Source organism: Haliotis rubra, unplaced genomic scaffold (assembly GCF_003918875.1).
Source record: "Haliotis rubra isolate DU_JTF1 unplaced genomic scaffold, ASM391887v1 Scf65, whole genome shotgun sequence".
NCBI lineage: Eukaryota > Metazoa > Mollusca > Gastropoda > Lepetellida > Haliotidae > Haliotis > Haliotis rubra.
The window spans coordinates 1400761-1426670 of record NW_025767357.1 but is presented as its reverse complement, the minus strand read 5'-3'; the positions used below and the strand labels follow the sequence as shown (position 1 = coordinate 1426670).

At 39.3% G+C, this 25910-nt stretch overlaps 1 protein-coding gene across 7 annotated transcripts in view; it reads right to left on the bottom strand.

The window, feature by feature from the left end:
* LOC124257162 (rap1 GTPase-activating protein 1-like) overlaps nucleotides 1–25910 on the bottom strand; it is a 321814-nt gene that overhangs the window by 106539 nt on the left and 189365 nt on the right. For 6 of the 7 annotated variants that reach the window (XR_006893194.1, XM_046691168.1, XM_046691167.1 and 3 more), the window contains one exon: nucleotides 21740–21772. Coding sequence is in view for 6 of the 7 variants with exons in the window: in XM_046691168.1 (XP_046547124.1) it covers nucleotides 21740–21772 (33 nt within the window). In the remaining variant the exon portion in view is untranslated. Of the gene's footprint in view, nucleotides 1–9261; nucleotides 9411–21739; nucleotides 21773–25910 lie in introns of those variants that run through there. The other variant, XM_046691172.1, reaches the window with a different exon arrangement.

Genomic DNA, 25910 nt, shown 5'->3' with positions numbered 1-25910 from the left:
TCTGTAATGATACATTGAATTTCTTCATCTTATTTTTCAAATGCAAATCTTAACTGTTTTGTACTTTAATGTCCCTATCTTGCATTGATACATCTATTAAATATCCTTTAGACATTTGATAAATTCACATATACACTATAGTTCATGTCCAAGGTATCTATCTTAAATGATTTAAGTATAATTGTTGCCTATCTTATTTGGTTCAGTATACATTATCCACTGTGAGTTTGGTTTGACACCGCTTTTAGCAATATTCCAGCAATATCATGGCGGGGGACACCAGAAATGGGCATAACACATTGTGACCATGTGGGGAATCGAACCCGGGTTTTCGGCGTGACGAGCGAATGCCTTAACCACTAGGCTACCCCAACACCCCCCACTGTATCTGTAAATGGAGTGATTCTTTGCAGTGTTTACCCTGGTATGATTTTGTTGACTTTTAGAACTAGTAGTATTACAAGATAGTTTTTCATTAGAATCCCTGATTAGCTAATGAAATTATAATTATAATTTATTGCTAAGGAGAGGGGTTTGATGATTTTTAAGGAAAAGCATGTACAAGCTGAAAACCACTCAACCCCACCCCAGTACATGTGTACAAAATTGGTGACCCCCTACGTCCCCAGAACAAAATGGGTGACCCACCCTTAAAATCATCATCCCGCTAGCCATAAATTATGAACGGTCACCAGGAAATTAACGATACCAGCCTAACATACACTGAGGTTACAACAAACTGATAACTTGTTTGTACACCAAAAAACCAAAACTCAAATTTATGGGAAAAGGGATTCTGACAACAGTACAAACGTGAGTGAGACAGTGGGATAGGATTGATTGAGTGAGTGAAAAATATGGGAAAAACTGTGAGTGAGTGAGTGAGTCTTATTATTAGATGTTAATGAGATGTAGACCGAAGCGATTAAATCATTATCGACACAATATTTCACGAATGATCAACATATGGCACATCAGTCAAGACAACCAGTGGTTGATAACATGAGCAAACATCCATCACGATACAATGACATACTGTAACCATCTATTTGTCAACTTAGTAACATCGGGTGAGTGAGTGAGTTTACTTTTACGCCCCACTCAGCAATATTCAAGCTATATGACTTCGGTCTGTAAATAATCAAGTCTGGACCAGACAATCCAGTGATCAACAACATGAGCATCGATCTATGCAATTGGGAACCAATGACATGTGCTAACCAAGTCAGCAAACCTGACCACCTGATCCTGTTAGTCGCCTCTTACGTCAAGCATGGGTTACTGAAGATCAATTCTAACCCGGATCTTCACAGGTCAGTTACATGGTGAGTGAGTGAGTGAGTGAGTGAGTGAGTGAGTGAGTGAGTGAGTGAGTGAGTGAGTGAGTGAGTGAGTGAGTGAGTGAGTGAGTGAGTGAGTGAGTGAGTGTTACACACAGTACTGCTAGACTCTTCAGTTTCTTCAATACTTTATGCACATTTGTAATGGCAACCTTTTAAAGTAGTCTACACACACAACAGTTAATCCAGAGCCTCATCTTGCTTCATCCTCCATCTGCAGGCCTCATATCAATAGATTGTGTGATCAACCAATATAACCATTATAGCCACAAAGCAAAATTTCTGATACTTGAATCTAAACTCTTTTGAAGCGAAACACAAAATCAGCAGCCCTAGAGACATTTAACCGAATTTGTATCGAACATCTGATTCATCAAATGTATCATATTATATTCTGAAGACATTTAATGCGGTGAGCCTGAAGGACTACAGCAGGCTGGCCTGGGGGTTATAATCCTGTGCTTCAACAGGCTTAATTCCTGCAAGTCTAAGGAGATAAGTTAAGTTTACACAAGTTTTGTGGCCGACACAACGAGAAACCGAAAGTCTGCAACAACAAAGAACAGGCCCGTGTCAACAACAAGGAGCAACTTGCAAGTTGTTCAGAAGACAAGACATTAAACTCCGCATTTTTAAAAAATCCTTTGGATTACAAAAAAAAAGTAAAAACAAGTTGAGCCATGCAAATCCCTTTTGAGGGGTATTATGTAACCACCACTGCGTGGGCCGAAAGAATATTGGTGCCATTTCTTGCTTATAGTTTCAGTAGAAACAAAACTGTTAAAAACATCTCATTTTGAAAATGAAAAGTTTAATTGTTCATCAGTGGTTTGGCTTCACTAGCATGTAGTCTGTGAAATCTTATACTACACAATACCTCCTCTAAAAATAAATGATTTTTACTCTGACACTGGATAGGCTTGTTTTCACTTTCATAAAGAACATATATATCAGTGTCAGGGTGTGATACTATGGCTTCCAAATAGTTCAGTAAGTCCTCATTACCAACAGGTCACACAATTTCCTTCTGACCAAACCATAAGGAGCGTTGTACACCAGTCATGTGACCAATCCCTTGGGAGCCATAAACAAATTGTGATCAAACTCTTGCAAGCCTTAAAAGCAAGTCATGTGACCAAAACATCTGGAGTCTTGAAAACATGTCATGTGACCAAATCTAGGGCGCTGTCACAAAACCCTAGGGAGCCTTGCATACAATCATGTGACCAAACACCATGGAGTTTCAAATACCGGTCATGTGACCAAACCTAGGGAGATCTTAAGTAATATTGAACCTTAAAATTCAAATCCATATCATTAGAGCTAAACCCAAGTCATGTGACACAATTTTTATTTCATCTGAAAGTTGATAATATGCAAACTACAAACTTTCATTAAAAGTTTTTCCAAAAATTTAATCCTGATATCTTTATCAGTACCTAACACAAACAACGTCAACTGTCACTGACAAGGTGAGCAAGGTGCCGCCTTAGCTGAAACAATTCCGACACAGACAGCGGATACAGATGCAAGACAGCGTCTGTGTTGAAGATGGCAACACTATTGATCAAAATCATTAGCCAGCTGGTTTGATGGTGGTCCATGGCTTGAATCAATGCTCCCCCAAGGATGAGAATACACAGTTGACACTGCTTCATCAATCTCTGCCAGAACAGTCACTCTCAGCATCTCACCACCAGTCAAACACTACCAGATATAAACGTGTCAAAATGTACCGTGAACAATAAACAGCTATATTACCAGCCATTACCATGGATATGAAAAATCTGTTTTGATCTTCTGCCATTCCTCTAACAAAGGCACTAAATTTTGAAGAATTAGAGTATCAATGGTATAACCATCTTATTCAGTGGCTTGATATTTATACATAATTACAGACCAATTCCAGAGAATATTCAATCTCTAATAGGTGCCAAAACAGATTTTATATTTCATAAATGGCAAAGGACAAAAACTATTTGAGTGGATCACTGAAAAATAACACATGACACTAGTTGTTTGCAACAAAAGTTGCTAGTCTACCAGTAGCACCTGCCACTTGCAATTGTAATTAAATTAATAATTGCCTGTAAATAAGCAGTCATGAAGACTTGGTTAATGGTATAATTTGAAATCGTTTTTGGAGCAGGTGTTTTGTTGCTTTAAAGGTCCCTTGTTGTAAATGTTCCAGACATTTTTCTCAAATATCACAATGATCATAGTTTGGGCTTAAATATCAACACAAATGTCATATAAGCTCTCCTTCAGGAGGGGTGGTGGGGTAGCCTAGTGGTTAAAGCACTTGCTCGTCATGTCGAAGACCCAGGTTCAATTCCCCACATGGGTACAATGTGTGAAGCCCATTTCTGGTGTCCCCTGCCGTGATATTGCTGGAATATTGCTACAAGTGGCGTAAAACAATACTCATTCACTCACTCTCCTTCAGGAACATTCAAATGAGGAGGAGTTGTATCTCTAAAATATAACACAAAGGTTTTGTTAGGTCAACACATTGTTTGGTTTCAGGAACACACAACAGAAAATGAGGTTTTAATGTAGTTCACAATAGATGTATGCCTAAAAAAACCCACAAGGTTTCTTTTTGTAATTATTTGGTTTGTACATTGCTCTTGACATAGGTCGATGTTTATGATTTGATGGGCTCCTGATTTTAGGAAAACTGAGAAATTTCTTCTGAAAATTAACAAAAGATTCATTTTCATGGACAGCAAAGATACAAACATGGCAGTCTGATCAATAAAGGGAGACAATTCCCAAATGTCTAATACAGGAAGTGGTTTAGTGGTCCTACCTCGCCATAAATTCTACATCTACTACAGAAAGTGGACTTCCATATTATCTCAGGTAATTCAGGTTCTATGTTTATTTCATTGCAACTGAATTGCCTACATTTACATTTAAGTCACCTCTGCAAAGCAAAAACATTCGCATCTCATTGCTAAGATCAATATACTTCGTATCCTTGAATATTTCATCAACCTGTTTCAGGGTCAAACAAAAGTATTAATGCAAGAATCATCAACTGTCCATTCCAAAATATGAGTTTAGAAGCACAAAAAAAAAATTCCAAAGAAAACAAAATTGTTGGCTCTGGATGATAGGCTCATTAAACATCACCTGAATGATAATGGAATTTTGCTGCACAAAAGCGTTCTGTGAGAAGATTCAATACTAGTGATGCATCACCCAACACCATTCCTTCATCTTGGATTTATCCAACAATGGAAGTTTTTACAGATTGATGCGAGCCGTCAGCCATTACTATTTAAGACAATCAATGGTGTTTCTGGCCTGTAAACTTTGATGAAAAGATAAAATTGGGATAAAGTTCCAGAGAATGTTGCTATTTCTGAGGTGGTCGTAAATGTATTGCATAATAGGATGATTTAACGTCTTTGTACACACGTTCACAGTTGAATCGATAAAGCCGTGATGAACGGCCATGATGAAATTGAATGAAATGAAGGCATGCATGCATCACAAGTCACAACTGTAGCATGATGCTCCATTGTTATATTTTCAAAAACATGAAGTTCCCTCGTTATTTTTCCAAAATCTGAAAACTCTTTCAATATTTCTGCACCCTTCTAACAAAAGGGCCAATATCTCTTTTATTTGTTTTAAAAGAATAATTTTCCAGTACAATCTCTTTCAGCAAGCATGATGTCATCTTTATCTTTACCGGTAGCTTGGTCTTTCCTTTCTCTATGGGAAGCTATTTTCTAACAAGAAAGACAAGATATATCATCCGCTCCGTCTGACATGATGCTCCCATGGTTATTTTCCAACAAAAACACATGAGATGTTTTATCTTCTTATTACTGCAAAGATAATCTCGCACAGACAGTGTTAATCAAGTTTAATAGCACAATTATTCTCACCACATAGTCTTAGCACGTGATTAACGACGCCAGATCATATAGCTGCCACCGTAATTATCTTTTAATCAAATTGCGGTCGTAACCATTTGGAATATGTGCTAGCTATAGACCAAAGAAGATGACTTTCTACAGTAGCAGACCCAGCAAACATCAATGTATTTGCTGAGACCAGTTCAAAGGATATACTCTTTATTTTCAGACCACCATGATCATCAAAAATGGCTGTCCCTTCAGCTCGTCCCTGCATGGTTAAAGGCTCAGATTGCGACAGTTGGACAAAATGAAGTCACAAAATGAAAACTGGAGATATTGTTGAAAGATTACTTGCACAAAGGAATCAATTTCTCTTTAATGAAATATTTCCAATTCCATATCAACCAAGCAGCTATTGAGAAAAACATTTTCTAAGGTTTAGAAGAAGAAATTCAAATTTGAAGAATTTAACTCTATTTGTGTTTCAAGCGAAGTTTAGAGGAGATACTAAATTGGTTTCTGTATGAACATTGTACCCGTATGTGAATCAGAATTCCTTGGTCAACAGAAATATTTCTTTGGACCTCGGAGGTTTATCTGAATGATTAATTCAGCACAACCATGAACCCTGGAGTGTTAGCACAAACATAATCGAGTATTTAAGCCAGTGCTAACACGGGCACACATTTCAACCCCTGAAGACCAAAGGATGAATTCCATATCCGACCTCAAGAAGTTTCCTAATTGGACAATTTGAATACAAATCGTACATGAGATGGCATCATGGGATATATTCGTGGCCCAATTACCCTGGTTTAGTTCCAAAACCAGAACAATTACGATATCTCCACAACATCTTGGCACGAATCGACACCAATGCAGTGGGCCAACAACCTCAAAAGAATAGGAAACTATTCGCATTGATCTTCTCCAAAAAGTTTTAATTGCTCGATTTCCATGCAAATGTGGAATTATCCCAGCAATGCAGACGTGAATTCTGATCAAGCTCGCTGTTACTATCGCGGCAACCTGACCACCTATTAGATTACCGGGACCTGTGAACGGAATACAGATCAAGCAATGAAAGAATAATTACTGGTAGCAAAAAAATGTAATGTCAGACTTTGAGAAATCAAATCATGTTTCTGTCTTGTTTAGACATGACATACATATATCAAGGCCTCAGAAAATCTGTTGAGTGAGTGAGTGAGTGAGTGTGTGGGCTTTGGATGAGGCTAAAGGTTTGTACTCATAAAAGTGAACATGTTAGAGTGAGTGAGTGAGTGAGTGAGTGAGTGTGTGGGCTTTGGATGAGGCTAAAGGTTTGTATTCATAAAAAGAGTCTTTTCATTTTCTTCACACGTAGTGAGTGAACATGTTAGAGTGAGTGAGTGAGTGAGTGTGGGCTTTGGATGAGGCTAAAGGTTTGTATTCATAAAAAGGAGTCTTTTCATTTTCTTCACGTAGTGAGTGAACATGTTAGAGTGAGTGAGTGAGTGTGTGGGCTTTGGATGAGGCTAAAGGTTTGTATTCATAAAAAAGAGTCTTTTCATTTTCTTCACATGTAGTGAGTGAACATGAGTGAGTGAGTGAGTGAATATCTGCACAAGATTCCATCTATATCACAGCACCCTATAAAATGTATCTAGTTCATCAAGTGTTTGATGCTGTCTATCCCAGATATTTGTATTGATGCTCATGATGTCAGTCACAGGATTGTCATTTATTTACACACATCATCATCGTAGATTAGCTAGATTGTCCCGTAAACAAAATAAACAAAAATAATGGAAAAAGTGATCATTGGGGCAAGATGACACGCGTTTAGCCCAGTCACAAAGTCTAACCACAAGCACAGGATGCTGGTAATAGCTTCTGATCTGAAATCTTCATGGAAGTAGAAAAGGAAGGCTAAAGGTCTGTACTCCTAAAAAGACATTGTTTCATTGTCTTCACACATAGTGAGCGAACATGTTAGAGTTGAAAGGAGCATCCTCAATGGCTCCCCTTGTTTAGTCTTGTTCTAGACGGACATATTGCCCCTGAATATAGTCATATTTTATAAGAAATACATCCATAAACTTATCCAAAAAGAGGTGTGACCAGTTCTATATTTCCAACGGCTGATGTAACCTGGACTTGCCCAATCCTTCTGGATCTGAGTTGGATTCCTTCTCAGTCTATTCTCTAGGGTCTGAGAGACAGACCAGTCTTGTCCCAGACACCATAATTAGCACCATGTGTGAAACGAGACATTTTCTCTGTGTAATTAGGAGAATCGTTAACCGCTCAATTGATACACATCATACACTGTGAGTCAAACTAATTTGAAACTGCTTGGACCTTCTAAAATAATTCAGAAAGACAGAAATTAATCTGGTCATAGGTCATTGTTAAAAAGGCTCAAAGCCTAGGAATTAGTTTCCCATCATGATCTGATGGTATAATATCATGCACCATGGAGGCACGTATCACCTGCCACAACTGTAGCATGATGTCCTAACATAATATTTTCTATCTCACGAAGTTCTCATGTAAAATTTAATAAAGAAGATTCTCTGTTTATATACCATAATGGAGTCTAGATTTATCTTCCCTTTCAAATTCCAAGAACTTCACAATTAACATCTAATATGCTCACTGGCATGTATCAATTTATGATTTTAACTTACAACCACATGACCCTTGTTGCTATGAAACTGCTCACATTAAGTTGACGAATGTTCTAAACATTTAAATTATGAATAAAGAAACTAATATGAAGACATTCAAACACAACACAAAAAATTATTAATAAAAAATATGCATCGGGTTTGCATTTAATGTTTTTTCATCAAAATCCGGGTCAAAACAGCAGTCCATAAAAGTAAACTTGTTAAAATGAGTTTGCTTCAGTTTCCCCTGGTCATCCTAAAACAGTCAGTTTCAAATCAAAAATATATTTTTTAAAAAGTTAATGGTATTTTTTCACGACTTGTATGAGAACATGAGACGGTTTAATGGGTTTAATTAGGCTACTGACGAACGATCGCAAGCAATCCCAAGGAACAAGCCTCTTCCTAGTTTTGAGACATTCAATTGGCCCTAAGAGATCAGACGTCCAGAAAATAAACTGGTTTGCACAATGGCATTTTCCTAAAACATAATCACTTAGACTTGACAGGACGATCGATCCGAAAGACAGTGTAGCAAGGGAGGGTGAGGGAGCCAAGTGGAGCCACAGCGGAGCTGCGACAAGGCTCCACTAACTAAATACAAGATACATCCTTCAGGCAAGGCATTGTGGGAGAGGGACCAGGCTTAGTTTTGTATTAATGAGGTTCAAAATTGAATTTCTTTTTAGAATCGCGTGCTGTTCAGAATTTCTGCAACAAATTCAAATGTGAATCACAGACTGAGATGAGTTTCGTATTTCTGTAATCATTTGTAAAATAACTCATTTTCTTTTTTTCCCATTTTCCAAGTTTGTTTCAGTGCTGTGCTTCAGAAGCACTTCCTTCGATTGAAAATACTTCTTAGACCAATTTCACTGTGATCTGTTCATTCAAATATATTATGAAAGTAGGCATTTAAAATTCCATCTGCGATCAACTTCTGTGAATCAATTATGGTATCTTGTTTCAAAGACAGATAATGTTGAAATAGAAGAAAACGTCTTGACTTGTATCAAGAAATTGTGGGTCAGTAGCAAGATGGTTTGGAAATGGACCCAAAACACATAGAAGAGTCTGTTATATTCCACATGTTCCGATTATACCAGGTCACAAAATCACCAACTTGATACATTGGCGGGCATGCTCTTCAATTCATACACTGGGGGGGAAAAAGCAGCTGAAATCTCATCTGCTGGCATGTTGCCATCGATTCGCTCATATCTGCAAGCATTTTGTAAAAATGTCCAAATTAATGCAATTTGCAACATTTCTCAAGGGAGGCTGCACAATTAGAACTCCCTTACCGTTACAGCTCCACATGCATTCTCACATTCCATAGCTCGTCAGCAAGACATGCACAATACTTGATATTACAATTTACAATGATCCTACCTTTCTCGCCTTTTGCGAGCACTGAATGTGATGCAAGAATTCCATCTTCTGTATTTCTGTGACAATGTTATCTCCGCGTTGGGAGAGTCTCGGAAGTTCCGACAGCTCTGGGATCCTGGAATAACCCTTTCCATCTTTGATGCCGTACAATAGTCCTCTGATATTAGTGCAGAAAACACCCATTAAAATGGAAATGTTCAGTCAGAAGTTACAGAAACCTAGTCCTTCCTTCCTTCCACAGCATGAGTCACTCAATTCAGTCCAATAACCAAAATGTATTGTGACAATTTTCTCGCTTTTCCGATCACGTAGTCTCAAAATGTAATCATACTCCTCCTCTCAAGTGTATTGATGAATCTTGATCTTCATAAGCCGAGAAGATACATAATTGCTTCGATCACATGATTTCATTCAGAGGAAGCAGACAGCATCCCCTTACCAAAACAGCAAGCGCATTCCGGCACAGGATCAGGGACGAAGGAGACTGGATCGAGAACAAGGTCACAAACATACCCCACAACTTCCATAAACAGAGAGCTACAGAGGGGCATCCAAAATTGATTTCTTCGTTCAATCACATGTGAAATAAATTGGGTCTGCAAGTCAGATGGTAGTGTTCTAAGTAACAACCCCTGCCGGGAAATAATTCCTCAACCGATTGGAAATCAAAATCGGGCTGCCAAACAACGATGGCAGTGGCCCTCCTCACAACTGCTGTCAAATTCCGACGTATTGCTTCACAGGCACCAGGAGCTTCTCTCTTCTGATTCACAATGCGAGTTCTCTTTCCAGTGACAAGTCTACTTCGTCAAAACTTGCTAAGGCATCGGCTAACTAATTCTCGATGCTCCCTCTTGCCGTCCAAACCACAATTCATAATTAATCACCCCAATCATTAGTTCTTCAATGTAAACAGGTTGTGGATAGTTTTGATAGGCTAAAAGCATATATCGACTTTATGTGGTTTTTGAATAGTTGATTTGGTGCAATGATGGCTGGATAACTCTACACATTCATTAAAATCATCAATGATTGCATATAGTTTTACACAAAAAATTATTTGATTAAAATTTATTGCACTCCAAAGAAACCTTTAAAAGAGTAATTCTCTCCTGTTATCTTCTCACTAAAATAATTACTCAACAGAATGTTAATATCGAAGGAAGTGAAATAAATTTTCACATGATCCTAAACATGATCTGTTGTCATGTTTCTATTCAGGAGGAAGTATTAACGGTCCCTTAATTTCTTCTAAAAGATATTATTTTTTAAGATTTAGATATTTCAAGTCTACTTCCATTTTTTTCTGAAATAATCAATGAACATGAAATAACATTTAGCTAAGGCGAATCAATATTTATATCACGATCTTCTCAGTTTATATCTGGCACCGAGTTATATTAAGCTCACCAAGTGAAAGAAAACTTTTTCTATTTCTCATTGATTTATATACAATATCAAGATGAGCCTACAGATCTGAGTGTTGATTCTACCATACTCTTAATCCCAGTTTCTTCACGTCGCCTTTGAAGGATGAAACATCAAACTCTGGAGACTTGATACACAGATATCATAGAGACTCTTTCTTATCCACATTGTCAGAAACACATTCAATACTCAGCCACAGCATTCAAAATGTCAAAGGTTTTCTTTCGCCATCTTCAGAGTTGGCACATGCTAACCACTCTAAACTGATTCACAAGTCACTGGATCAGTACAGTCAGTATACTCAGGTAGAATTCTATGTCATAGTACATGTGTTATTTGTCTCCACGGTTGTAGGCTGGAATCCCATGTTCACAGGTTTCACAAATGAGGTAAAGGGATATGACCTTTGTCACAATGGCTTTGCTACCAGTGTCATGAAACGTATATCCACTTCCAAATGGCCTTAAGCTCAATCACTCTTTTATATCAAAGTTCAACAATTTGACACCACAAAAATATCTTCATCTGAAAAATGAAAGCATTTGCCAGTCCTTTCCTCTTCCTCCTATCTCTTCTTCCTCTGTAAGATTATTCTTGACATAAATCTGAGTTAGAAGTCTGAAACGTCCACACAGTTTAAATTCAACAAAATTCAAACATATCTAATTTTATGTTAACTATAAACAGATCCAATGGCGAATCTTGAAGCTCAAAATTGTCCTCTCTCCTTAAAAATCCTATCAACACAATTCCTTGAGTTTCTTGAATGCTTTTAAGGTTACAGGTCCTAATGCATCACATCCGAAACATTTTATCGAAATATATTCATGTAAGGGACAGCTAACTGGCCTTCTATTTGCCAATATGATGTCCAAAACATAACTGAACGAGGATCCCAATGTTGAAAAGGGTTTCATGAATTCCTGAAATGTCTACCACTGGAATATGTGGGTGAGCACAAACTGAGTCCATCTCGGTTATAATAATGTAACAATCAATGACCTTGTCACATTGCCAACACACAGTCACAAGGCCCAATACACTGAAATTGAAATTGGAACCTCGGTTTTTTTTGCTCTTAAAACATGAAAGTCTTGCTTCGCCTCCAACAACTAGCACAAATTCCAACAGAAAATATGAGCTTTTTCGATGTAATTACCAAGAATTCAGCCTTTTCTAACAGCCAACACAATGACCAGACCTTCCTTGACAGTGTCTACGATGGTCATACAAAATGGATATAACCACGACCAAATTGCCACACAAGGCAAAAACGGTTCGCCAAGCCTATTGCTCATTCTTTGACAGTAACCATCTCGTTTTGAAATTGCCAGGAATGAATATTCGGCTACTGGTTGGAATAATGTTTGTCAAAACAGTTCTGGGGAAGGATGGCAGCCATGACGGTGCTTAACACAATATGGCAGTGGTTGATGTGAGGATCCTGTTATAAGTAAACCAAAAGGTATTGATTTTTCAAAATTTACCAGAAATTGGATTACACCCTGTCAGTCATAGAGGAAATACTCTCTGGAGTATTAGACAGGCTGCTGACATCGACATGATGTCTTTATTCAGCTTTGTGTTGGACAAGAAAGTGTTTGGCCATGTGTGCATGCTGTGTTCAATATCATCAGACAAAACCCACGAACGAACATAATGAGTCCTTCAAGGACATTCTAACCAGTTAGGGGCAGTGGTGGAGCCTAGTGGTTAAAGCGTTCGCTCTTCATGCTGAAGACCTGGGTTCGATTCCCTCCATGGGTACATTGTGTGAAGGTAATTTCTGGTGTCCCCCGCCATGATATTGCTGGAATATTGCTAAAGCAGTCAAACTCACTCACTCTCAACAACTAAACCAAGTGATTTAACAACACACATTGAGATTTGACTCTTTGTGAAATGTGGGGTAGCCTAGTGGTTAAAGCATTTACTCGTCAGGCCGAGGACCTGGGTTCAATTCCCCACATGGGTACAATGTGTGAAGCCCATATCTGGTGTCCCCCGTTGCTGGAATATTTCTTAAGCGGTGTAAAATAAACTCACTCACTCTCAAGAGCTAAACTATATGATTAAATAACACACATGGAAACCTGATTCTTTGTGGAATGTGGAGTAGCCTAGTGGTTAAAGCATGTGCTTTTGTAACGCTGAAGACCCGGTTCGATTCCCCGCATGGGTACAATGTGTGAAGCCATTTCTGGTGTTCCCCGCCATGATATTGCTGGAATATTGCTAAAGCGGTGTAAAATAAACTCACTCACTCTCAAGAGCTAAACTATATGATTTAACAACACACATGAAGACCTGATTCTTTCAGGAATGTACTAATAGAATGATGCTGTCTGACATTAACGGCCACCAGTGTTTTCTGTGCACATTCATCAAGTAATGTCATGTCACTAGGTTCCTCACGGACAGTGAGAAATGCGTACACCAGTCAAAGGCTCATCTTCAGGGAATTGGGTTAGAATTGGGCCATGATCACCAGTCTTGATATTCATGCAGCCAATGAGATTGCGAGCAATTCAATAGCCGGCAGGGTCGGTCCTGTATATATCATCACAAGCTTGATTGGAATGGGAAGCTGAGACAACTAACACTGGGCCAAGGAGATTACATATGTGATACTTCTTACATCAAATGGGAACTGAAAATTCTGACCACTTTCTTGAAAGAAGCTTTCCTTCCACACAATGTCCATCTGTCTAAAGCAGTCTTTCATAAGTGAGTGAGTAAGGTTTTAGCATTATTCCAGCAATATCATAGCAGTGGACACCTGAAATAGGCTAGACAAATTGTACCCATGTTGGGAACTGAACTTGAACCTCTGGCAAGACAAATGAGCCCTTCAACCACTCAGCCACCCCACCTCTGCCTAAAGGTATGTTCTATACAAAAGACTGACTGACTGACTGAGTTTGGTTTTACGCCGCTTTTAGCAATATTCCAGCAACATCACTGCGGGGACACCAGAAATGGGCTTCACACATTGTACCCATGTGGGGATTCGAACCCGGGTCTTCGGCGTGACGAGCCAACGCTTTAACCATTAGGCTACCCCACGCCCCCTATACAAAAGAGTTGTAACAGACCATTGTGGGAAGAAATTCAGTGATCTTCAATATCATTGTGATATAAATCAAATTGTTTCACAATCATGCAGTTGAAAAATGTTTCTTTATTAGAGTGCAATAGTTCTGCAATAATATAATGGTTCACAATTATTATTCTGCAACTTTGTTTAGTTACAGTGCTAATGTGCAGATCTTGTATCATATCCAAAACAAAATCTTCGCAAAAACCTTCAGTGAGTTCTTTTCTAATGAGACCCTTAGAATCCGCCCTGTATATTTTGTATCCCAATCCAATGCAAGTAATGTCCATTTTGAATTTGCTTGACAGAACAGATTACAACTTTAATCAAAGAAATGGAGAAAAGGTCTTTGAAAAAAATAATCCAATTTCGAAGATATACGGAATCAGAGACTGATTGGCTACTGAGAGCATCTCCATTGTACCAAAACACACATGATAGTTACTGTTCACGCGTGCACAAAAATAACCAACTTAAAATCCACTTCAAGATGGAATTGGAGTCGACCAAAACACCACCATTATGTAGGCCTATTCCTCATAAGACAACCATCTAGGGAATCAGCTGAATATTGGCACCGTAGTATGAAAACTTCAAAAGGCTGATTGACCATCAAAGGCTATTAAGTCTTGAAAAGACCTGAGTTGGCAGTGAATTAGAAAAGGAAGTCATTATGAAATGTAATAAAGATTTCATTAACAGATATCACATCTATCATTTCAGGAAAGTTTCTGGTTGCGTAACTTCAATCATGCAATAACCATTCAAATTAGATCTGAAACCTCAATAGTATTGCCACTGGTCTCACATAGCTTGAGTCTGATTGATAGAACTTGGATCTTCCAGCCACTCAGGTCCAAAGGTCACTTTTGATCTATACAAAGGATATACCATTTATTATCAACTTTCAACAACAAGCGAAAATGGAATGTAACAGATACCTTAAAACTGCCATTCTTTTTTCATACCAGCTGTGATCAGGAACATCAGATCTTGCTAATTTTTGTCAAAACACACCCAAAAATGAAACAGATTCTCTTGAAGGCCATGCTTTGGAGTAAGGAATGGTAAACCTTTTAACCTTTTGCCAATATGCAAGAATTAAAGGTCTGTTGCAAAAGCAGACAGCCCTCTCCTCTAAGTCGTCAAAGGTGTGATATTCTATGGACATGATTGTTGTCATGTAAACCAGGTCTCGAGAGTTAACTTTGATGTTGAACACCAGGCAGGGAAACAACATACATCACAATTTTACATATTTTGAATTGAACTACTGATCAAAACTATGGGGATTTACAGTGCTCATGGTGTCTATCACTGGGTTAGTGAGTGAGTGAGTGAGTGAGTTGAGTTTTATGCCGCACTCAGCAATATTCCAGCTATATGGCGGCGGTCTGTCAATAATCGAGTCTGGACCAGACAATCCAGTGATCAACAGTATGAGCATCGATCTACGCAATTGGGAACCGATGACATGTGTCAACCAAGTCAGCGAGCCTGACCACCCGATCCCGTTAGTCGCCTCTTACGACGGGTTACTGAAGGTTCATTCTAACCCGGACCTTCACAGGTACTAGGTTAGTGAGTGGAGATGGGTTAGATGGGTGACTGTGTTTGGTTTTACAACTCTTTTAGCAATATTCCAGCAATATCACATCATATGGCCTTCATACATTGTACCCATGTGGGGAATCGAACCCGGGTCTTCGGCATGAAGAGTGAACGCTTTAACCATTAGGCTGCACCATAGCCCCCATCACAGGCGAACATAACTATTTACAGACTAACTGGATTACTGCAATGTTAAACTGCAAACAAATCTTTTTAGCTATTCGGGCAAATAAAAACCAGCCTGAATGAAAACAACTAAACTACAGTGGATTTCTTCCTGTACATTTCTGCTAATACCAGAGTAGGAAAGATGTAGAAAATCTAGCCTGTCCACAGGACTGGCTGGTCAAATTTTTTACCAGTCCTGCCAAAATCTAGCCTGTCCTCCAAATATAAATAAAACACCATTTCAAGACTTAAAACTGGTTTGTTTTATTTTAAGCTATAAGTTAATATGCACACACAGAGCTTGGACTGTTAAATCTCTCCTAGTGGAATCATCTGATTATTCTAGTATCCTTTGGCAGTAAATATTCAAAAAGGTCATAGTATAATAATGATTATGTCATTGGTTTGCTAAAACTGACCCGACATGAGGACGGACCAGATTTTTTTTTAACCTGTCCTCCACAAAATTCACCCGTCTCGGACGTTGGGACGGGCTATCTTTCCTACACTGCTAATACACTTGTATATGGAAATGAAGACATCTGATGAACCACTAGACTATTTTGCTGCACAATACTTGTTTTCATTAGGCACTGACACAAAGCACATCTGTTACACATCAATAATATATCACTCGAAAGACGTTACAGAACATGGATGGTTGGTGCGGTGGGGTAGCCTTGTGGTTAAAGCGTTCGCTCATCAATACAAACACCCGGGTTCGATTCCCCACATGGGTACAATGTGTGAAGCCAATTTCTGGTGTCCCCGCCGTGATATTGCTGGAATATTGCTAAAAGCGTGAAACTAAAACTCACTTCCTCACTCATGGATGGTAGGTAAGGCAACTCACAGCCTTCAAATTGTGGCTGTTCATTTTACCTCCATTAACACTATTCTACACCATCTTCTAAAGATATGGTAACTGTCCAGGATAAGGGCCAATTTGTCTACACTGGCCCTGAACAAGGACACCATCATCTCTGTTGAAATTCTTTTCAGCCTCTTTCTCAGAATAATCTCAAATCTAAAGAGAGAAAGGTCCTATCCTAATTAATCAAAAATTGGATTCCCTGTGTGAGTACTATCAAGTGTAAAATAAGCAAGTAATTCTTTCATTGCAAGTGCAAATTAATTACTCACCAAGGGCCAATGTTTTTTAAAGTTATGAAATCAATAAAGATTTTCTGGAGTTGCCTAACCTTGGCTATTTAAGAGAGTGTAAGTGCTGTTTTGTTGCAACTGAGATGACCCTTACGGCATCAAAAATCACATTCTGGAAAATAAGGGAAACATCCAATTAGGCCTCAACATTAAAATGATCGGCTTGTAAATATATTCAATCAAGTATTTTTTCTGATTGAGTGAGCGAGTATGGTTTTACGCCGCTTTTAGCAATATTCCAGCAATATCACAGCAGGGGACACCAGAAATGGGCTTCACACATTGTACCCATGTGGGGAATCGAACCCGGGTCTTCGGCGTGATGACCGAATGCTTTAATCACCAAATTAGACTGACTGACTGAGTTTGGTTTACGCCGCTTTTAGCAATATTCCACCAACTTAGAAGATGCATTATTAAGATATGTGGCATTAATAATAATGAATGTCTGTTTAAAAAACTTATCATGATGCAAATGAATTGTAAATGTTTAATGTCTTGAAAAATGTTCAAAACTGTATAGATAATTCCACGAAAATACATTCTGAGGATATATTTCATGATTTACTTCATTATTTGCAAAGGATGATCTGAAACATGTTTTCCAATATGGCTGCCATGAAAATGTGCATAGTAGCTGGTGGTCTTCGTCTAAGCTCCGATGTTGGCTGAATTCATTTGTATGTATTCAACATTTTCAAACATCAGTAAAGTATGACATTTCTACCCTAAACAATGTTATGGAATCAGCATTTCCTTAATGTATGACCCTGGTCGTTTAGTTAGAAATTTCTACTTCAAGATATGTAAAGATAAAAACACTTTTCTTACAAAACACCTTCAGCTGCCCTGACCTTCAAACAACATTGAGAATCCCATAAAAGAGAAGCGTTTTATGAGCATTTCTGCTGCCATATGTCAACCTATCGCCAGAAATCAATATTCACAACAGTAAATAAGTAGAGGATTTATGTAAACAACTGATCTTCCCTCTCGGTCTGTCTGGTGTCTGCTTCCTGATGCCAACACATGCATTGTTTCCCTGCCATTAAACTGTATATGTAAAATCATAGTTACACAATGAAAGTGTGTTTGCATTTCTGTTGAACTGTCGATCAAGAAGATATGACTGTTTCCACAGATATCCCATTTCCCATAATACTCTATTGGACATAAAACAGAGTGGTATTTGCATAACAAGTATATAATGCTTATCGTATTTCCATAATTCCCACATTCTGATGCATGCAGGAACAGGACTAAACACAAATGTCTATGCACAGACCTACAAGGTGTGATCAGGAATCGTTAAGGCTATAAGAAATTAATTATTAGATTTTCATTCATTACCAAACACCTCAACGTCAATGAATTGTTGTCCCTAACCCTTATAAACAGTATACATTGACCCACTCAGGATTCACGCTTCATATGAATAAAAGTGACAAAAACCTTTCTGCAGCCATAAAATACATCTGTCTAAAGAAGAGTCAATTGTACCATGTCTACTTTGTGAGTGTATTGGAGTTGATGTTTCAGTCACGAACCTTTCATCATACCAAAACATTAAATCCATATGTCACAAGGAATACCAAGAAATAGCAAGTTTTGATTTTTTGTTTAATGTCACACTCAGCAATATTCCAGCAATATGGCGGGCGGTCTGTAAATAATCCAGTCTGGACCAGACAATTCTGGGATCAACAGCACAAGCATTGATCTATGCAACTGGGATACGATGACATGTGTCACCTGAGTGAGCAAGACTGACCACCTGATCCCGTTAGTATCCTTTTATGACAAGCATGGGTTACTGAAAACCAAAATCTAACCCAGATCTGCGGTGAGGTGAGGTGAGGTGAGGTGAGGTGAGGTGAGGTGAGGTGAGGTGAGGTGAGGTGAGGTGAGGTGAGGTGAGGTGAGGTGAGGTGAGGTGAGGTGAGGTGAGGTGAGGTGAGGTGAGGTGAGGTGAGGTGAGGTGAGGTGAGGTGAGGTGAGGTGAGGTGAGGTGAGGTGAGGTGAGGTGAGGTGAGGTGAGGTGAGGTGAGGTGAGGTGAGGTGAGGTGAGGTGAGGTGAGGTGAGGTGAGGTGAGGTGAGGTGAGGTGAGGTGAGGTGAGGTGAGGTGAGGTGAGGTGAGGTGAGGTGAGGTGAGGTGAGGTGAGGTGAGGTGAGGTGAGGTGAGGTGAGGTGAGGTGAGGTGAGGTGAGGTGAGGTGAGGTGAGGTGAGGTGAGGTGAGGTGAGGTGAGGTGAGGTGAGGTGAGGTGAGGTGAGGTGAGGTGAGGTGAGGTGAGGTGAGGTGAGGTGAGGTGAGGTGAGGTGAGGTGAGGTGAGGTGAGGTGAGGTGAGGTGAGGTGAGGTGAGGTGAGGTGAGGTGAGGTGAGGTGAGGTGAGGTGAGGTGAGGTGAGGTGAGGTGAGGTGAGGTGAGGTGAGGTGAGGTGAGGTGAGGTGAGGTGAGGTGAGGTGAGGTGAGGTGAGGTGAGGTGAGGTGAGGTGAGGTGAGGTGAGGTGAGGTGAGGTGAGGTGAGGTGAGGTGAGGTGAGGTGAGGTGAGGTGAGGTGAGGTGAGGTGAGGTGAGGTGAGGTGAGGTGAGGTGAGGTGAGGTGAGGTGAGGTGAGGTGAGGTGAGGTGAGGTGAGGTGAGGTGAGGTGAGGTGAGGTGAGGTGAGGTGAGGTGAGGTGAGGTGAGGTGAGGTGAGGTGAGGTGAGGTGAGGTGAGGTGAGGTGAGGTGAGGTGAGGTGAGGTGAGGTGAGGTGAGGTGAGGTGAGGTGAGGTGAGGTGAGGTGAGGTGAGGTGAGGTGAGGTGAGGTGAGGTGAGGTGAGGTGAGGTGAGGTGAGGTGAGGTGAGGTGAGGTGAGGTACACATAAATGAATTCAAAACATACCGAACAGGAAGTAATAAATATTATTGACATAAGCCTCATTTATATACATAAAAGTAACAAAACACTTTCCACATCCATAGGAAATCTTTGCTAAAAGGCGAGCCGACTGCACAATTCCAACTATATCATGTGCGTGGGTCTTTTTTGTTTTGTTTTTCTTCTTCTTCTTATAAGGCCAGACCAATTTTATTTCTTGTTTAACAGATTTTTGTCTTCAGAAAACCAAAAGGCAGGAGGGAACAAAATAAAAAATAAAAATCACTAGTCCAAATAATTTTCCTTTTAAATACTAAAAGTATTTTATTTTTGGCAATTTATGAAGTTTATATGGGGCACACAACAACAAAATCTAAACAAATATTTTTTGTAAGTTTACATTTTTGGCCAATAAAAACATGAGGATTTTATTTTTTGAGCAAAGAAAATCAATTATTTTTTGTTCTTATTCTTGAAAAAATACGACCAGCGGATCCGTAAAACAAGAAATAAAAATTGTATTGCCTAAGTAATTTAACAAAGCAAACAGTCAATATAATAATATATCTGTAGTTTAATTATGTACATAATAATAACCATGCTAATGTCCACAGAAAAGAAGAAAAGATACAGACCCAAACCATATCCTTGCATAATCCCTAGTCAACTTCAAAGTTATTTGTTTTTATTCCACATAGGCTAAGCACATTTATACACCAAGGTGCCAATATGTCTATGTTAAATTATACATCACCAGATCCATAACAACCAGGGCAGACCGAGAACAGTATCATATACTGTAGGTACATGATGTCTGGTAGCATGCAACTTCCTAATGCAGTGACAATTGTATAAATAAGAAGATAGAAGTCAGTACACAGAGGCGTCAAGTGTACCCTATGTTAGTTCTGGTCAAACATACCTGAAGTGTGTTAATTCTCATATGTGCAGTTGCATGTAAGCTTCAAGAGTCATTAACTAAAATTTATTCAAATAATTTATGCATTCAATTTACAATATTTCTTGCAGTATAATATTTAAACATTACCATTTTATTTGTGAAAGCACCTGATCTCTTTCATATCTCAGATCTGTGCAGTACAATTCTACAAGAAAAATACTCCTCACTTGACAAGAAAGATAACTTCTACTTTCCAATAGTCAACTTTTCCCTTTACATTGACCAATAATCCAACAGAACCAGCTATAGGTGGGTACATTACAAATGTTAATGAATTTACGGCTTTAGTAAACCTTTCAGAACATTTTGGTAGTTTATCTACAATGCAGTTTCATATTTTGACTTGTAATATGGTTCTGGTTACTTATAACCATTAAAATCAAAGAGAATTCTAAAAAATGTCTTGAACCATTATCATTTCAGAAATTAATCAGTCTGATAGCTATTCAAGTTTATCTGTCTGTTTATCAAAACTTTAACATTCCATACAATCCTTTTCACCACAATAAGACATGTAATACAAATGAATTCAGAATCTGTCCAGTCAAAATGATCCCTGGGCAACAAAGGGTCATAACTGCATGCACACTGTGTGAAGAGGAAAGTTCTTGAAAGAAACACCATTTCAAGACACAACAAAGAATCTCTTATTCCCATGATATCGAACAAAATTGCAAACACAGATATGGACCAATGTCAAAGCCATCAAGTATGTATAATCTCCGGTGACATCACACATCAATCATAGAATCATCCCACTAAAAACACATTCTGTTAAGGATTACGAAAAGCTTGATAAGGATGAATTGTACCTCGAGCAACTCGTCCATTATCTTTGCTCTGATCAATAAAATCAACATTATTTTGTCATGGCCTAAGGGTAAGGTTTTTACATTTTTGTGTTTTACATAGTTCTGTTGATAAAACATTGGTCTGTTTTGTTCATCCAAAAACAAAAAGACTGTTCTACTAGAAATTTAGCAAACTGAATGTCGGATTTCTTACACAGATCTGACAAGATCATTAAAATGTGAGAATAACATTGATGTTTTCTTTGTCTCAGAACAGCTTGCTCTTGGAAAGATGTAACAGGAAATACCTCAACTTGTATTTTGAACAGTCATTAATGGTCCTGTGTCAATACAAAACACAACAATATCAAAACATCCATCAAACCAGATCACCTACCTGTAACTCTTCAGAGTAAGGGGAGTGTCACATCTGAAAATAGACAACAAACATTAAGAATTCACACATCAAATTACGTAATAATGACATTGCTAGGAATTTATCAGGACTTTGAATGGTATTTAGACTGACTGAGTGAATATGATTTTACGTCGCTTTTAGCAATATTCCAGCAACATCACGGCGGGGGGACACCAGAAATGGGCTTCACACATTGTACCCATGTGGGGATTCGAACCCGGGTTTTTGGTGTGATGAGCCAATGCTTTAACCACTAGGCTACCCCACCGCCCCGAATGGTATTTAGAAGTGATACACATGAGGAAGAGAGTTTTTATTGATGTCGACTTCTTTATTATAAGGAACATCACCTGATGAAGGAGTACACGAGTGAGATTGGTTTTACGCCTTTTTTTGCAATATTCCAGCAATATCACTGCAGGGGACACCAGAAATGGGCTTCACTCACTGTACCCATATGAGGAACTGAACCCAGGTCTTCAGTGTGACGAGTGTACCACTGGGCTACCCCACAGCCCCTCAATATAGAAGTGGCTGACCTTGCTTCACCTCAATGTTGTTACTGTATGGCAAAGCTTGTCCACTTGACAATTTGCATGAGGTTACACTAACGCTTAGTCTCTGATATATATATAATTTAATTGTAACAAATAAACCCATTTTAATTGAAAAGGAGCCCCAGGGAGACCTGAGATTCCCAAATCTGGGGAAATCTAGACTTGCTTCATTTAGGGCTTTAGCACTGCAGGGAGGGCTAGGATGTAGGGAAAATAATGTGGTTCAGGGACTGTGAGTGAGTGAGTGGGTGCGACAGATTTAACAGGAGGTGAGGGAAAATAATGCATGCTGTGAGTGAGTTTTCCATTATGAGCACTGTTTTACCACAACTTTTTAGTTATGTGTTCCCGTAAAGGAGGTCAAGACTTGATAAGTGGCATAGATAACATCAATTAAATTCATCATATTTGTCTGCTAGTTCCAGGACGCATACCAATGTACCAATATCCTGATAAACCTTATCAACGATCAGCCTTATGTTTCACTGCCACACATGGCCTTAATTAATGTGAAGGAAATGATTTGACTGTTTCTGACTATGTTGATCCCCTAATCCATAAATTAGATAATGTCCCCATAAGATAATTGAGGTCATCAAGAAACATTTACAAGAAAGTAATTGTTTTCATTCTTGATTAATGTGTTTGTATCTATTTGTTCACAAATGAGTTGACCTTTTACAACATGTCAGGGCAGTGTACCAACCCTTCCTAATAAATCAGGTCAAAGGTCAGTGACCTCACACCTCCTGATAATAGAGGTCAAATGATGTGGTGCACATGCCTATGAAACAATGCTGTAACTTTGAGAAAAGTTTCATTTTCATGATAAATTCAACATATTCAAAGTGAGTTCATGTTAAGTAGTATATATAACTGTAACATTTCAGACTCCTGAAACACTGTCAACAACAAAATTTCAGCAGAAAGTACATGTGACAGGCCTACCAAAGAAAACTTTCCCACTGTGCAGAAAAATGCAGAAAAGTCCACATTAATCGTGGAAATAGCAACATAAACATATTACCTCGATACTGAAACAGTAAAAACGGCAACGAAAAACTATGAAACTGCAACATTTTTATATCAGCGAACTTTTATCCTCTACTGCGCATGCGCATTACAATCCGGGCTTCTTTCCAAATTCCGTGCAACCGTGATTCGCCTCACGTAGAAAAAGTATCAAATATGTCGAATTAATTGCTGTCAATCATTTCATACCAATGGAACGTAAACTAAACAAGTGTGCACACAAGTATCATGATGATAAATGCCAAATAACACAACAGAAATACTTAAAAGGAATTTTTGTCCAAGCTGGAAACATGTGGTCGAGACTTCATTATCATTGTAATCATCATCATCATTATCACCATCATCGTCAATGTCATCATCACCTTCATCAGCATGATCATAACAAAACACATTCACTACACCTTTAATGTCAGTAAATACAAACCTTTATACAATTCATATATGGCTATGCGAAGGAAGACAGTGGGAGGTAGTTTCATCAAAATTCCATATCGATCTGTTTTTGTAATACTGGAGCTCTTTTCACATATGTGAGGAGAATATGATTTCCATTGTTCCTACTTGTATAATGCCTGTTGCATGCAGACTAGATCAAAGAGAAAGTTGCAGCAGAGAGACTTTATTGACCCATTCTACCAAGAAAAATATTAAATTACACAGCTCCACAAACTGCACAGCGTAGACAGCCTCTGCAGGATATTTGATATCCAGCCGTAGTTCCTTGGAACACATGAAGAGCAACAGAATATATCATCATCATCATCGTCATCATCATCATCATCATCATCATCATCATCATCATCCAAAGCAAAATAATGCCATTAATGATAATTCTGAGTGACTAAGGTCTAAAGTGGCTTTGATTTCACAGCCATATGTCATTATTAATAATTTTCAGTTTGTTTTAATAAACTCCTAATAAGTACTTCTAGCATGTATCATCATCATCATCATCATCATCATCAACACACAAAAGCCACACACAATTTGTGACCTTTTGATACTCTTATAGCAACTTGTTGACAACATAAAACACTCAGCCGGAATTAAAATACATCTTAGTCATTTGCCCCCTACCATTCCAGATAGGATTCATGAGAGTGGGTCTTGCACTCTCAAGACAGTCTCATCTCCAGAAACACCCTCGGTGTCTCCATATTCATTTTCCCCTCTTCTGGCTCCACACTGACACATTTGTCAACCTGAACCAAGCTGGCCCTGCGTTTTTAACTGTTACAACCTTCTTGTAACTGTGAGAAGCGAGGTATTTATTCATCTGCCTCTCTGACAAGGCGTCTCCAAAACAAGTTCTCCTTCGATCGATTTCACCAACGAAATTATTTTGGCTAAAAGATTATCTGTCTGCTGGTTGTGGCACCCCCACAGCATGGCATTCTGCGAGAGTGGGGTGAAGAGGTTTAACGGTGTCAATCTCCCACAATGCCACGGGTTAGGGAAGGTATCCTCGGTTGGCTTAATTGTCACAGGGATTCAGATTAAAGGAAGCCCTTCGTGTGGATTGTATTCTGGTTTAGAAGCTGGAGGTTGGGGTTGAGAGGAGGCATGCTATACAAACTGGGGCAGGTGGGATGGTGGTGGGCGTAGATGGGAGGGGTTGAAGGGGGATTGAAGGTAGATGGGGTGGGTGGTAGGCAGATTGGAGGCAGGTGGGAGGGTGGTGTCCAGTAGATGGGGTGGTGGTAGGCAGATGGGAGGGTGGTGGCAGGTATATGTGAGGTGATCAAAGGGTGGTTTCAGATAAATGGGGTGGTAGGCAGATTGGAGGGTGGAGGCCGTATATGGTGGGGGTGGGGGTTGCTGTTAGATGGGAGGCAGATGAGAGGTGGTGGCAGGTACATGTTTATACATGCTTATAGGGAGGTTCCAGATAAATGGGGTTGTGGCTGGTAGATAGTAGGGTAAAAGTTGGATGGGAGCAGCTCCTACTTGGGTTTCAGGTAGACCAGGGGTGTGATGCTAATCAGGTAACTGCTGATGGGAGGGTGGTGGCCAGTGGATGTAGCAGGGGGGCAGATAGGGAATGATGGAGGTGAGTTTATCATATCGAGTGGGTGGTGGCTTAGAGCGGATCTCCACAGAGGTGGAAGTGAGGGGGAGGGTTATGTGAAGGGTGGTGTTGATATTCAGTGGTTGGAGGAGGTGGCAATGGTGAGTGGATAGTACCTATGACTGAGTATGGTTTTACGCCGCTTTTAGCAATATTCCGGCAATATCACAGCGGAGGACACCAGAAATGGGCTTCACACATTGTACCCATGTGGGGAATCAAACCCAGGTCTTCAGCATGATGAGTGCACGCTTAACCACTAGGCTACCCCACCACCCCGATGTGGAGATGGAGTACTACAGTGTTCTAATTGCTGGTAGTTGTGGCATCCATGGGTGTAAATGCGCTGCAGGGTTAGGGTAGAAGTGGGAGCGCTTGTTGAGGGGTAGACTAATACATAGTCTCTGAATATATATATAAGTTTGATAGTAACAAACAAGCCCATGTAAATTGAAAAGGAGCCCCAGGGAGACCAGAGATTCAGCCTGAA